The sequence below is a fragment of the Bos mutus genome, chromosome 14 (assembly GCF_027580195.1).
Source record: "Bos mutus isolate GX-2022 chromosome 14, NWIPB_WYAK_1.1, whole genome shotgun sequence".
NCBI lineage: Eukaryota > Metazoa > Chordata > Mammalia > Artiodactyla > Bovidae > Bos > Bos mutus.
The window spans coordinates 65,430,679-65,445,476 of NC_091630.1; the positions used below are offsets into that span (position 1 = coordinate 65,430,679).

At 43.5% G+C, this 14,798-nt stretch overlaps 1 protein-coding gene across 6 annotated transcripts in view; it reads left to right on the forward strand.

The window, feature by feature from the left end:
• The first annotated feature begins 1,426 nt into the window (after positions 1 to 1,426).
• The window catches only part of TBC1D31 (TBC1 domain family member 31), a 66,722-nt gene continuing 53,350 nt past the window's right edge, over positions 1,427 to 14,798 (forward strand). For 3 of the 6 annotated variants that reach the window (XM_070382428.1, XM_005891974.2, XM_070382429.1), the window contains exons 1-4: positions 1,427 to 1,663; positions 6,576 to 6,722; positions 10,440 to 10,555; positions 14,064 to 14,242. In XM_070382428.1, coding sequence (XP_070238529.1) covers positions 1,587 to 1,663; positions 6,576 to 6,722; positions 10,440 to 10,555; positions 14,064 to 14,242 — 519 coding nt within the window. In that variant the 5' untranslated portion in view covers positions 1,427 to 1,586. Of the gene's footprint in view, positions 1,664 to 4,261; positions 4,359 to 6,575; positions 6,723 to 10,439; positions 10,556 to 14,063; positions 14,243 to 14,798 lie in introns of all 6 variants that reach the window. The other 3 variants (XM_070382432.1, XM_070382430.1, XM_005891976.3) reach the window with 3 other exon arrangements.

A 14,798-nucleotide genomic window follows, 5' to 3' on the forward strand; every position in this document is an offset into this window, starting at 1 on the left:
TGTAACCTGCCAGGCTCCTCTGTCCATGGGGATTCTCCCGGCAAGAATACTGGAGTGGGTTGCCGTGCCCTCCTCCAGGGGATCTTCCTAAGCCAGGGGCTGAACCCAGGGCTCCCGCTTTGCAGGCCAATTCTTTACAGTCTGAGTCACCAGGGAAGCATGTTTGATACCTAGTTCCCAGGTGGCGCTAGTGGTAAATAACTCCCCTGCCAATGCAGGAGACACAAAAAACTCTGGTTCAATCCCTGGGTTGGGAAGATCCCCTGGAGAAGGGAATGGCAACCCACTCCAGTATTCTTGCCTGCAGAATTCCATGGACAGAGGAGCCTGCTGGGCTACCAGCCCATAGGGTTGCAAAGAGCCCAACACAACTTAGCTACAAAACACCAACAACAAAGCACTATGAAAATTCTAAGTAAATAGTCTTCAGAAAGAATTTCTCTGGTGTCAACACAACCTACTGTTGATCACACTGCTTTATTGGTGCATGTCTGGTGAATTGGACACCATAATAGTGAGCCTGCGTCTGGTCAAGGCTATGGTTTTTCCACATCCAGTATGGATGTGAGAGTTGGACTATAAAGAAAGCTGAGCACCGTAGAATTGATGCTTTTGAACTGTGGTGTTGGAGAAGACTCTTGAAAGTCCCTTGGACTGCAAAGAGATCCAACCAGTCCATCCTAAAGGAGATCAGTCCTGAGTGTTCCTTGGAAGGACTGATGTTGAAGCTGAAACCCCAATACTTTGGCCACCTGATGCGAAAAGCTGACTCATTTGAAAAGACCCTGATGCTGGGAAAGAGTGAAGGCAGGAGGAGAAGGGGACGACAGAGGATGAGATGGTTGAATGGCATCACCGACTCAATGGAGATGAGTTTGAGTAGACTCTGGGAGTTGGTGACAGACAGGGAGCCCTGGCATGCTGTGGTCCATGGGGTCACAAAGAGTCGGACACGACTGAGCGACTGAACTGAACTAGACTATGGAACTGAAACAACACTCATGACGACGGTAAAAAGGTCAACAAGAGCAGACTTATCAAGATTCTTTTTGAACCGGAATACTCTATAAAAGGAACCCTTTAACTCTCCATGCATTTGGGTCCTTTCTTCTCTATTAGTTGTCTGTACAACTTCTTAATCCCTAAACGCAATGTGAAACACAATCCGGGGCCACTGGGTAAAGTTATTTTCTTTGCTTCCCTTGGGAGTCTAAAACTCACCGAGGCGCCCAGAGATCAGAATTCCCAAGGCGACACCAAGCGCCCATGTTACACCTGCAGAAAACTACGACTCCCAGAAGGCTTTGGGAGGCGGACCGCGAAAGGGGTGGAGCCTAAGGGAGAAGGTCGTTGGCCGATTCCATCGTCCGGAGCGGGAAGGGTTGGCTGGGCGGAGTTTGGGAGGGAAGGCCCGATTAGTTGTAAATAGAAATATCGGCGTCCTGCGCGCGGTTGGTACGATCCACGCGGAGGATCCCTGCAGCCTCGGCCGGCGCTTGAAGTTTCCCGGGCCGGGAGCGCGGCGCTTGCTGGGAAGGCGCCGAGACCGTTGTCCGGGCCGGCGGCGGCCGCGCGGGAGCTGCGACATGCAGAGCACAGACCTGGGCAGCAAGGAGAGCGGCAAGATATGGCACCGCAAGCCATCCCCGGCCACTCGGGACGGGTACAGGCCGCGGCGGGAGGAGGCGCGCGCTGGAGGGGGATGGAGGCTGGCGAGGGGCGGGTCCGCGGTTTCGGGGAGGCGTTTGCGGGTCCGTTGGGGAAGGCCTCGGGAGAGGGGTGCGGGGAACCGGACGGAGGTTCTGGTTCTTACCCTGCTCGTGATCCCCGGGTTGGGTGACCTCTGATAAACGCAGGTAGCTCGACTTTGATGATCGTTAGAGACCCCCTTCCCCTGTCTTGGGGACAGGAGTCTCAATTAGGATCAGCGTGGAGGGCCTGATTTATGCTGGGGAATTTGCACTTCTGATGGGAGCCAGGACTGCCTGCTTTAATTAGCCCGGAATCCCTGTGGTATTCCTGGCACGCGGTAGATGCTCAGTAACTTATTTGTTAATTATAACATCTGGGAAAGAACTCAGGAGGAGGAACGGATGCCGGAGAAGAATGCACTTCTCCCTCTTCCAAATGCCATCCTTAAATCTTTTATCCATTCTTGAATCATTGTTAGCAGTCGGGCATGCAAGCATTCTAGTCATCAACTGTTTGATGAGCACCTACTTCTGTGCCAGGCTTCTAAGCGCTGGGGGACAGTTGCGGAACGCAACAAACTTCTGATTCTCTCGGAGTTATGAATTAATGTGTATCCAGCGTAGGTCAGCCTTCTAGTAAGGTCAGCGTTGCTGCTGCTTTTTTAAAAAATAGACTTTGTTTCTTTAGGACAGGTTTAGGTTCGCAGCAAAATTGAGAGGAAGGTACAGAGATTTCCCATGCATCCCCTGCCTCCACACACGCCTAGCCACACCTTTACTAGTGTCCCCCACCAGAGCAGTACACTTGTTGCAGTTGCTCAGCCTGTGTTGACACATGGTTACCAACCGAATTCCACTGTTTACATTAAGATTCAGTCTTCGTGTTCTACATTCTGTAGGTTTGGACAAATGTATAATGACCCATCCACCATTATGGTCTCATACAAAATATTTTCACTGCTCTAAGAATCCTCTTGCTCTGCCCAGTCATCCCTTCCTCCCCAGCTCTTCCTTTCATGCTTTTCCCCGGTCTCTGTCCTGTTTGATGCTTTTGTGTGACTTTAATGGGAGCCTTTGTCCCAAAGTGGTGCCATATTGGTGCCGTGTTAATCTTACTGCTTTTAATCCCTTAGGATTCCATTGACTTTACTGCCTCACTTGTGTTCATATTTCATGTGTTTCTCGTTCTAGTAATTTTTCTGTTGATTCTTTGGTTGCTTCTCAAAAAATCAGTAGAGTTTGAGTGCCAACTGCAAAAGCACAGTGCTGCACATGATTCCATTAGCTTATTTGGTTTCTGGTTGTTCTCAGTCCTCCAGGAATGTTGCCGTATCATCTCCTTTGAATTAACATTTCGTCTGGAACAGGAATTCTTCCATATAGATTTTTCACTCCCAAAGTTGGAGTTTATGTAAATATCACCTCTACTTATTTTAAAAAATTTGTTTGTTTGTTTGTTTGTTTTGGCTGTGCTGGGTCCTAGTTGTGGCATGTGGAATCATAGTTCACCCGCCAAGGGTTGAACCCACGTCGCCTGCATTTAGAAGGTGGATTGTCAGCCACTGGACCACCAGGGAAGTCCCAACGCCGCCTCTACTTCTGAGATTCTCTAAATGTTCTAAAAATTATGCCTACCCACAGTAATTTTTTTCCTTACTGTTAATATCTAGATACACATACAAGATTCAGAAAATGACTCACATTTGTGTGAAAATGTCCTTATCTGTTTCTTCCACTAAAACATTGTTTCTTTTGTTCATTAATACCCTTTGTTATGATGTTGAGAAGGGCAGGGGGGTGGGGAGCGCTGACTGTGGAGTCAGAGGGACTGCAGTTGAAGTAAATGTCCGCCCACCAGCTCTGTGACCTTGGGCAAGTTAATCTTAGGCAGTAAGTGAAGATAATGGTACTTAACAGCAAGATTGTCTTAGGGAATTAGTGTCTCATGTATCTGGGTATTCAGTAAATATTTGATGTTTTTATTATGTTTAAGGACTGAGGAGCACCATCAGGCAAATTACGAGCCATTGAAAAACAGTTCTAAAATAAATACTTGTATGTGTGATTTATATGAAAAGTCAGAAGGACAGAATTTTGCTATTAAATGTGATTATGTCATGATGGTACGGTTATAATAAAATTATTAGTGTCTTTCTGTATTTTCCATATTTTGAACAATGATCATGTAATTTCGTAATCCACACACACATCGTAAACATTATAGAAAAAAGACTGGAGGGAAAAGTCCTTTGCTTGGTGGAAGTTTAATTGCCAGGGAACATATTGATGTTGTTACTTATTGTCTCAATACATTCTCCCCACTCCCCTTTGGGAATGTCAGAGAAAAACCAGAGCTGGACAAGAGTTAAAGTGGTGAAAAGAAACATTATTCAAGACTATTATTGCAAGAGAGGAAGCAATACCTCAGTGTAGAACTGGAGTTGATGTGTTCTGGGCTGGGTTCAGAACACAGCCTGAGCAAGAGGGAAGTTATAGACAGAGACCAAGGTAGGGGGTCAGAGGATGGAAAGTTACCAAGAGAGAACATCTAGGGTAAATCTACCTCACAGGATTCTTGCTGAAGATGGGCCAGAGTGATCAGACAGCAGTTGGGAGATGATGGAGAATGAGGAACCTCATCAGGTGTCAAGGATGATAGTATTAAAGGTAGGGGGTTCTTATTAAACTGACTGAGCATGCTTGCTAAAATTAGATTTTTCAAGGGAATGTACAGATGAGCCTAGGAGAAGGTTCTGAAGCCTGATTAAAGTTTGGTCAAGCCGAGAATCTTTGTCAGGAACTAGATAGAAATAATTTTACTGTTTCATCCAATGAGTCTCAGAAGCCTTATTTTTAAATAAAGAAAATGTTTGATATACTTAATTTGGTGGTTTTTAAATGAAGTGATAATGAGGCAATTGTTTCCAGTATTAAAATTCAAATTCATTAAAAGTCAATTAAGAAATTTCATGATTTGAAAACTTGTTGCAGGAGAGAGTGGGCTTCCCAGGTGGCACTACTGGTAAAGAACCTACCTGCCAATGCAGGAGACACAGGAGATGGGAGTTCAGTCCCTGGGTTGGGAAGATCCCTGGAGGAGGGCACAGCAACACACTTGAGTGTTCTTTTCTGGAGAATGCCATGGACAGAGGAACCTGGCAGGTTACAGTCCATGGGGTCTCGAAAAGTCAGACATGACTGAAGCGACTTAACATGCATGCATGCAGGAGAGAGCGGAGAAGGCAATGGCACCCCACTCCAGTACTCTTGCCTGGAAAATCCCATGGATGGAGGAGTCTGGTAGACTGTAGTCCATGGGGTCGCTAAGAGTCGGACACGACTGAGCGACTTCACTTTCACTTTTCACTTTCATGCATTGGAGAAGGAAATGGCAACCTACTCCAGTGTTCTTGCCTGGAGAATCCCAGGGACGAGGGAGCCTGGTGGGCTTCCGTCTATGGGGTCGCACAGAGTCCGACATGACTGAAGCAACTTAGCAGCAGCAGCAGCAGGAGAGAGTGGGGTTACTCTGGTCTTCATGACCCATGTATTATTTTAAGGAGTTAATTAGTTCTGCAGATTTATAAGTTTGCTTTTCAGCAGATATATGGTATTGATCTTGCTCTCAAAAAATAATACCTTTAGACAGATGTAATCATATTTTTAGATTGAAGTTAAAGCTCCAATACTTTGGTCACCTGATGCGAAGAGCTGACTCATTGGAAAAGACCCTGATGCTAGGAAAGATTGAGGGCAGGAGGAGAAGGGGGTGACAGAGGATGAGACGGTTCGATGGCATCACTGACTCAGTGAACATGAGTGAGCAAATTCCTGGAGGTAATAAAGGACAGGGAAGCCTGGAGTGCTACAGTTCATAGGGTCGCAAAAAGTAGGACATGACTGAGCGACTGAACAACAACAACAGATATACTTGAAAATAAAATTCATGTATACTTGGAACACCCAGAGTCACAAAAACAAAGTCTCATCAGGGTATTTTAAAATTAGGATATTGAATTGAAATTTTTCTTACATATGGTAGTTTGTGATTTATATAAAACTACTTTTCGTTAATTACTTCATTGTTTATGTCTTGCTTGGTGTAACAATCCAACTACTCGGTCAAAAATACATTTTCTTATCATACCCTGTTGTCTGTCACTTAAATCTGCTCATGTGTGTGTTTATCTTTTTAAATAATTTTTTTAAGTAATTTGTTGGCTGTGCTGGGTCTTCGTTGCCACACGGGCTTTCCTCTGGTTGTGGCGAGCAGAGGCTGCTCTCCAGATGTGGTGTGCAGGTTGCTGCTGTCGCAGAGCACGGGCTCTAGGGTGCACAGCCTTCGGTGGTTCCAGCGGAAAGGCTTAGTGGTTGCAGTTCCTGGGCTCTAGAGCACAGGCTCCGTAGCTCTGGTGCACAAGCTTAGTTGTTCTCCAGCATGTTGTTCTGTGGAATCGTTCAGGACCAGGGATGGAACCAGTGTTCCCTGCATTGGCAGACGGATTCTTTACCCTGAGCCACCAGAGAAACTATTTTTTTAGTGTCTATCTCTACTACTGTGCTGAAAGCTTTGTAAGGGCAGGGCCTCTGTCTATCAACTACCCTTATCTCCTGGCTTATGCAGTGTCCAATGCTTTGTGAGTTTTTAGGTGTTTGATGAATAAACGAACAGTAGCAACTCTGATAATAACATCCTATACAGTTTTCAGAAGTCACTGTGTGGTTGCTTCTAGGACAGGAGGAGGAGAAGTAGAAGAGGGAAGAAGGGGTAGGCAAAAAACTTCAAAATTAGTGAGGTGTACTACACAATGCATGGGCTTCATAATAAAAAGTAATGCTTGACATAGAGTTTAATGGTTTTTTGTTTTGTTTGTTTTTTGGCAGAATTATAGTGAACATCATTCACAACACTTCGGATTACCTTCCCAAAGTTTTAAGATTCTTGAACGTGGCTTTTGATAGCTCGGGTGATTGTTTAATTGCTGGGGACCATCATGGAAATATCTATGTTTTTGACTTGTGTGGAAACAGGTGAGCAAATACTTTGGATATTTACCAAGTGATTACTTTCTTGACTGTTTTAGTACCTACCATTGATTATTCATTTAGAAAGATTTATTAAGTACTTACTATATTTCAGACACTTTGTAAAATTCTGCCGTTAGTGCTGGTGGAATAAAGTGAGAAAGAATAGAAAGACAAAATGGTTGGGTTTTTTTTAAAGAGAATTAAAGTTCTAGTTTTAACAGCATCTCTAGTAGCTTGTTTTTTCTTAAATTTCAACCTTCATTATCTCTAGTTTATCGGTTAATGTCTGGTACCTGTTTAGAAAAAGCACAGTGGCCTTTATATAATGCATTATTGTCAGAGTGAACTAGATCTAGGAATCTTTACAGATTTGATCATCACTCTTCCTCCTCTTCTTTTCCTTTACCAAACAATTTAGTGAGAATGCATTAGGTGGGAATTGATGGAGGTAGTCATCGTTGCAGTGGGGGTCGGTGGAACGGGAAAACTGTGCTGGCCCAGCCAGAGAGTCAGAAAGTGTCTGTGTGGGGATGGGGGCAGTCATGGGAAGGACGGGGACTTTGGTCGAATGAGTGTGTTGAGGCTAATGGGGGCCAGGTTCCTGACTATTGGAAAGAGGAGTTGCAAATATGGAGAAGGAGAAAACTAGACTAAACCCTGTGGACCCGGATTGGATTTGGTTCTGTCTGTATGAATCCTTTTTTTTGAATATATGTAGACAGACAGAGAAATAAATAGAGGTGTGTGTATGAGAAAGTGAATGAATTATATGGACATAAATTTCCTAGCATTGTTCACTGATAGGGCCTGGAAGCAATAACACCCCAGTAGTAATGAATATACCCAGTGCCCAGTTCTTTTCTAAATATCAGTCTGCTTCAAGGAATTCGGGATCCTTGGAGAAACAGCAAGTTTTAGGATGGAGGCAGGGAAGATACAAGATAAGCCTGCAGTGCTTTGTAGCCAGAAAGAAGGACTCTGTCAAAGAAGGATGGGGATGTGTCCAAAGGACAGAAGTGTCACCTTGAAGGCGCTCTCTCTGGGCAGATTGGAGACAGTGAGTTTCAAAATAAATGATAGTGGTGGCTCGTAGCCCACTGAATAAAATGGAAATCTGGGAATTCATGCTGCAGTCAACAGTTTAATGGGGATAGATGTTTGCAGTCACAGAGTACCTCCCCCCAAAATACTTACTAAAGAGAAAAAAAAGCAGTAATCTTACAGTGAAGAAGCCTGGCAGACGCCACCTCATCAAAGGATTAAAGTTAAAATAACCAGTAGTGGGGCAAATCAGAGTTCGTGTGCCACCTGATAGGGTGCAGTGGTGAGAGCATAGTGTCACTTCTCTCATATTCCTGCCAAAGACAGGTGACCTGAGTCTCATCAGTAGAGCCAGCTGGCAAAGCTAAATTAGGGCCATTGGATAGCAAGACTGGCTTGTGATCTTCACAGGGGTCAAGGACATGAAGGATGCGGAAAGCCTGAAGACTTGCAGACGGAGGGAGCCTAGACACGCGACAAGTCAAGGCTTGGGTCTGGACCGATCCCTTTGCTGTAAAGGAGGTTTTTAGGACAGTGGACAAAACTGAGGTCTGGGGATTAGACAGTAGTAATATATAATTTTCGGATTTTGATGATTTTATTGTGGTTATATAGGAAACTTTCCTTGTTCATAGGAAACGTGATTTCGGTAACCTAATTCTCAAATAGTTCAGGGAAAGAAGAGCTCATAAATGATTTATCTGTCTGTGATTTACTGGGTAGAAATGTGTTAATCATTGTTTCCACTCCTTACCTAATGGTCATAATTCTCCCACCCATTACTCTTGCATAACCTACGCAGCCAGTTCCCAATCGTAAATCAATATACCTGTCTCTTTGCTCCCACTAAACAAAATAAAATAAAAATCCCAAACTAAACAAAATAAAAATAATTGTTGATTGACTGCATTATAGAGCAATGAACTTCAACATCAGTGATGCAGGTACTTCATTTGCTTTTATCTGTTCTCATTTACTCATTCCATTCTTCTCCGAGTTTTCCAAACCTTAACCAATCTCTGCGGTTCCTTGTGTTCAGACTCTACTCTTACTCTGACTGCCTACCCTCCTAATTCATGGGAAAATAGACACACTCAAGCTTCCTTTCCTTCTTCCCACCACAACCTCCAATATATCTGCAAGTCCAACTGTTTGTAAAACTAGATGATCCTCATTTGTAACACTGCTAATCTCTATTTCTATGGCCGCCTGTGGGACTTTGCACCCTGAATGTTCCTCTCTTTTATTCTGTCCACTGTTCCTTTTCTCTCTGTAGATATTCACATCCGAGTAGAGGTACGTGTGGCGTAGCTGTGACCTGAGATCAGGCCTGTCTAATCCTGAAGGCCACTGCAGTGGGCCCACTTGTAATCTTCCTAGTCGCTTAATCCAGTGGTCTTGTTTCAGTTCTCATCTTACTAAATACTCTTGTCTTCCATCCTTTATGAAATTTTTCTTTTGCTTCAAGGTACAAGTCTTTCCTGACTTTCCCGCCTCTGAGGTCGGTTTTCCCCTTGCTTTGCTGACTTTTCCACTGTCTTTGCCGTTATTGTCCTGCCACTGGGGCATCTGTCCCCAGCGTGCTTCTTTCCGTATTCTCTGTATTCTTTTTAATCAGCTCATTACCACCAGGCCTCAGGCTTCAGCTGCCGTGGAACATTGTTAACTCAGACCTGCTTCCCCCACCCACTGGGGAGCTTCTAGATAGCACTGTCTAAAGCCGTAGCCACCGACTGCCCTCAGCCCTTGAGAGGTGGCTTGGCCAAGTTGAGATTCATTGATGGTATAAAATACACTGGGTTTTGAAGATTCACTGTGAGAAAAACGAATGTACAATATCTCTGATGGTTTTTTATTAAATGTTGAAATGATAATTTAGATACACAATGAATTAAGTTTAATATGTTAAGATTAATTTTATATGTTTTTAGCTTTTAATGTGGCTTCTAGAAAATTTTTAGTAACACACATGGCCTGTATTCCATTTCTTTGGGACAGCACAGCTCTAAATGCTTTTCAAAGGCCTTAATCAGTTCAGTTCAGTTCAGTCGCTCAGTCGTGCCGACTCTTTGCGACCCGGTGGACTGCAGCACGCCAGGCCTCCCTGTCTTTAATGCTACATGTTTAAAACCAGAATTACTATTTCCTACCGCCGCACTTGTTCCTCTTTTGCTGAAGTTTGAAAACTTCATTTTTTTGGTTAATGAAACTCTAGCTAGGTGCCAAGTACTCTGCTAAGCACTTAAACATACATTATTTCACTTAATCATCATGTGTTCATTTAACCATCACGACAACCTTATGAGACATCTTTTATCTCCATTTCACATGTGAGGGTTCCTGATTCCTCCCTCTTCACCCCCCGTTTGATGCATCACCAGACCTTTCTCCCCTTGACTTCTGACACCTTTCCATTTTACACCCAGAATCCTCTTCCTAAAAGACATGCCTGGCCGTGGTTCTGGTCTGCTCAAAAGCTCTCGATGGCTCCCCATCCCATGGAAGTAAGATCCAAACGCCTCTCCATGGCAGGTAGCCCTCTTCGTCATCTGCTTTGTTCTGCCAAAATGGGAGTTCATTTTCCTGGGTTTCGTTTTCTTCTTCTCTAAGGACTCTGCTGACATGAAGTTTTACAATATCGGAAGAAATTCTGATACTAACACAGTAATCTCTTACTAGGTTTAATCTTGTTCAGCGAACAGCGCAAGCTTGCACAGCTCTGGCCTTTAATCTTCATAGGAAGTCTGAATTCCTTGTGGCATTAGCTGATTATTCTATTAAATGTTTCGATACAGGTAAGAAGTCCTATTTATTTTTTGAAGCAGAGTGACATGTAGGTGGAAATACTGCAGGGAGTTGGCCAGTCTGTACAGTCTGAGGGGAGAGAGCAGACCCCACAAGACAGCTCTCACTTCAGACACTGGCCACAAATTTGGGGATCCCAAGGCCATCCTCACATCAGATCAATAGGCTGCAAATTCAGGGTTCCCCACAGCTACCCCCAGGTTTTAGAATTCAGTAGAATGATTCACAGAATTCACTATGCTTATGATTATAGTTTTTAAAAAAATAACTTTATAGCAAAAGTATACAAATTAAAACCAGCCAAAGGAAGAGACGCATTGGGTGGATTCTGGGAGGCTCCCAAAAGAGATGCTTCCATCATCCCCAAGGACACATTACCCTCCCAGCATCCACATGTGGCCATCTGCACCGAGTACTGCCACACCAGGAAATTGACCTAAGCTCTTGAGTTTTTATTGGGACTCCATTACATCAGCGTTTGGTTGCCAACTTGGTTGAACTCCGTTTCCAGCCTCCTTCTCTCTGGAGGTTGGGCTAATAGTATGAGACCCAAAGCCTCAGCCTTCTAATCACTCACGTGGTTGGTCGTTATGGTGTGGCCAGCCCCCACTCTGAGGTTCTCTGTGTAGCACAAACCATCTGTTTTGTCCAGGGACCTACCACAGATAACAGAGACACTCCCACCACTGGGGAAATTCCAAGGGTGTAGAGGTTGCTGGACAAAGGCCATGCATACCTCTCTTTGAAGGCCAAATTCCTTACTGCATATGTACAAGGATAAATACTTTTTAAATTTTACATGTGTATTGATATTTTTTGCCACATTATACTTTTTAATAGAGAACTAAAGAGTTCTATAAACTGAACTTATTATTAAGAAAAAAAATCTCAACTGCGTTGTTTTTCTTGTTAATGTATCAGATACAACATTTAGAAAGATTGTAAACAATAAGAATAGTAATAATAGTGCTGGCTAACACTTATATAGCGTTTACTCCTTGCCAGGTACTGGTCTATGATTTTATACATATTATTAATTTTAATCATCATAGTAACCCACAGAGATGGTTACTATTCTTATGCCCAGTTTTCAGATGAGGAAACTGAGGCACAGAAATAGATTAACCAGGTTTCCACAGCTTGGTAAGCAGCAGAGCCAGGATTTCTAATCTGGGAGTCTTGCTGCAGGCCCCTGATCCCAGTCACTGCCACCCTCTCACATCACCTGCAGGAAGGAAAGGCAGTCATGCCCAGAGACAGTCAGTGCTTTTATATCAGGGGCCCACCTGTCTAATCTATTTTCTTTGCATATACTTTTTTTATACTTTAACAAATGTATGATCATCCTATCTATATCATTTGATAGAATCACTTCCTTCCCTTGTGAAAAATTTATGTGTTTAAGATCAATACTCAATAATTCTACTCTAGAAATGTTTGCAATACAAGTTACTACTATTGTTTGGCCTCACCCTGCAGGCTTGTGGGCTCTTAGTTTCCCAACCAAGAAATTGAACCGGTGCCCCCTGAAGTGGAAGCACGGAATCCTAGCTTCTGGGCCACCAGGGAATTCCTTATACCATGACTATTAATGTTTATTACCTTTTAATGACTATTACCTTTTGGTGGATTTGAAACTGTTTTCAGTTTTTGGTATTACACACACTGCTGATACAGAAGTTCTGATACACTAAGTCTTTAAACTCATCTGTGACTGCTTTCCTTGGATTCCATCAGCCCCTTCTCCTCTCATCTTAGTTGTATCTTTTATACCCTCTCCTGTCTTATGGAAACCCTCGTAACAAAGCCCTTTCCTTACTGTCGTCTCCACCTCCCCAGCCACCTCCCTCTCTCCACTGCCGGATCCTGTGTCTTCCCCGCTGCATGCGTGGGTTCTGACCCTTGCCTCTTCCCCTGCAACCCCCACTCCATGCCTCTGAGACTTCTATCTCCAGGGTCTTTAGTAACCTCTGATCATATAAATCCTCTTCATACTTTTCATTTTGTTTCTCCATAGCTTCTAACACTTTAGCTCCTTTCAGGAGTCTTGGTTTTCTACTGTTAACCTCTCTTGGGTCTACTTTTCTGACTTTTCTGGGTTCTTTTGTGATTCCTAGACTTTTGGATGGGCCTTCCCTGATGGCTCAGACTGTAAGGAATTCTGCGTGGAAGGCAGAAGACCCACGTTCAATCCCTGGGTTGAGAAGTTCCCCCGGAGAAGGAAATGGCAACCCACTCCAGTTGGGTATTTGACCCAATTAAAAAGAAAAAGTAGAGGAACCCACATAGGTTGTCAACTTTTAATTTTGCTAATTGACATTGGAAAAAACAATGTAACTTCATGAAATGGAGTGGTTTTTTTTTTTAACAAACTTAGAAAGATATAATAGATTTAAAGGTAGTATTTTAAATTCAGTTTTGTGGAAAACTCATCATGTTATGCTTATTTTTCTTTTCTCACTGAAGGCCAGTGAAAAATTGCCCATTAAGTGACGCCAGACTTCAGACTGGTGTTTGGAAGCCAGTCCTCCCTTCCCAAGCGTTTATCTGTTCCTCTGTCTTCAGTTTGACCTACTTTATATCTTAATGTTTCCCAGATTTACATCTGGCTTTCTGGGCCCCAGGTTCATCTTTCTGGAGGAACAAACCAAATCTGACCATAAAACTGTAACATGCCTGTCATAGGAAACTTGGAAACACAGAAAAATGTAAAGAGAAAATAAAAATCACTACAATTTTACTACCCACTGATAATTATCGTGGAGGGTTTTTGATGTTCTCTTGAACGTGACACGACAGAAGGCTGGGCTTTCTCTTGACATAGTTGTGTGTGTCTTTTTTCTCTGCCTGTGTGTCACACATGCAGACACACACACACACACAGTCAGTTTTTAGAAATCAAATCTGTTATCTCTTCTCACACTAAGTCTGATCCCCCTCGTGTATTTATGTCACATAGTAGAGTCACCTCCTGTTTACGTAACTAAACTGGAGCCGCTGGATCCACTGAATCACTGAGTCCTTTGATTTTTTTCCTTTGTAGCTCTTGAGTTTGTTCCTTTCCCCATTGCCACATGCTTAGTAGAGACCCTCCTCATCTCCTGCCTGGATTATCACAGCAACAGATTAACTAGTCATTTTGTAATCTCTTCCTCCTCTCCAGTATATTCACTATGTCTTCAAAGTGCTCTTTCTGAAACAGCCCAGATACGGTATTCTTACATATAAGACTATTTCAAGAGAAAGCCCAGGCTTCTGTCATGTCACGTTCAAGACTGTTCTTAAACCCCCTTTCAGCCTCATCTCCTCCTGCCTCCCTGATAATCCACGTGACTACCATGTCCCCTGGTGCACTTCATCAGCCAGTCACAGGCTTCTGTTCTTTTCAGATGTTAATGGAGTTGAAGGGACCTCATGTGATCCCTGGCCATCTGTTGAATCTGTTCTTGGATGAAATACCAGGTTTGACCTGTATGACTGTTTGCCTTTTTCCCTCAGTCACCAAGGAGCTGGTTAGCTGGATGAGAGGGCATGAATCATCGGTGTTTTCGATCTCTGTGCACGGGTCAGGGAGATACGCCATTACCACCTCCTCTGATACAGCACAGCTCTGGGACTTGGATACCTTCCAGAGAAAAAGAAAGCTGAATATTCTCCAGTCTGTTGGAATACAGAAGGTCAGTGGACAGAGCGAGTCTTGGTCTGTGGTGCTTCTCAGGCTAGTTTGTGGATCAGCCGGATACGGATGTTATAAGTAATGTTTCATTTTGCCTCAGTTATGTCAGCAACAAGCAAAACTGTTTTATTATTTACAGTATGTAACTTCAACTTTAGTTAGGTGATAGTTTTTACTTAGCTGATTGATTTTATTTCTTAACCCAATTATGAAAAAGTCTAAATGTATAGAAGATTTGTAAGAATTTCACAGTGAGCACATGTGCATCCACCACCTAGGTCCCGCTGTACCATACCGTACTTCGTTGCTGTTTAGTTGCTAAGCTGTGTCCAACTCTTTGTGACTGTATGGACTGTAGCCTGCCAGGCTCCCCTGTCCATGGGATTCTCCAGGCAAGAATACTGGAGTGGGTTGCCATTTCCTTCTTCAGGGGATCTTCCTGTGTCTGGGGATCTAACCTGTGTCTCCTGCATTGGAAGGTGAATTCTTTACTGGTAAGCCACCTAGGAAGCGCATATCATACTTACACATATTAGTAGACTATATTATGAATCTAT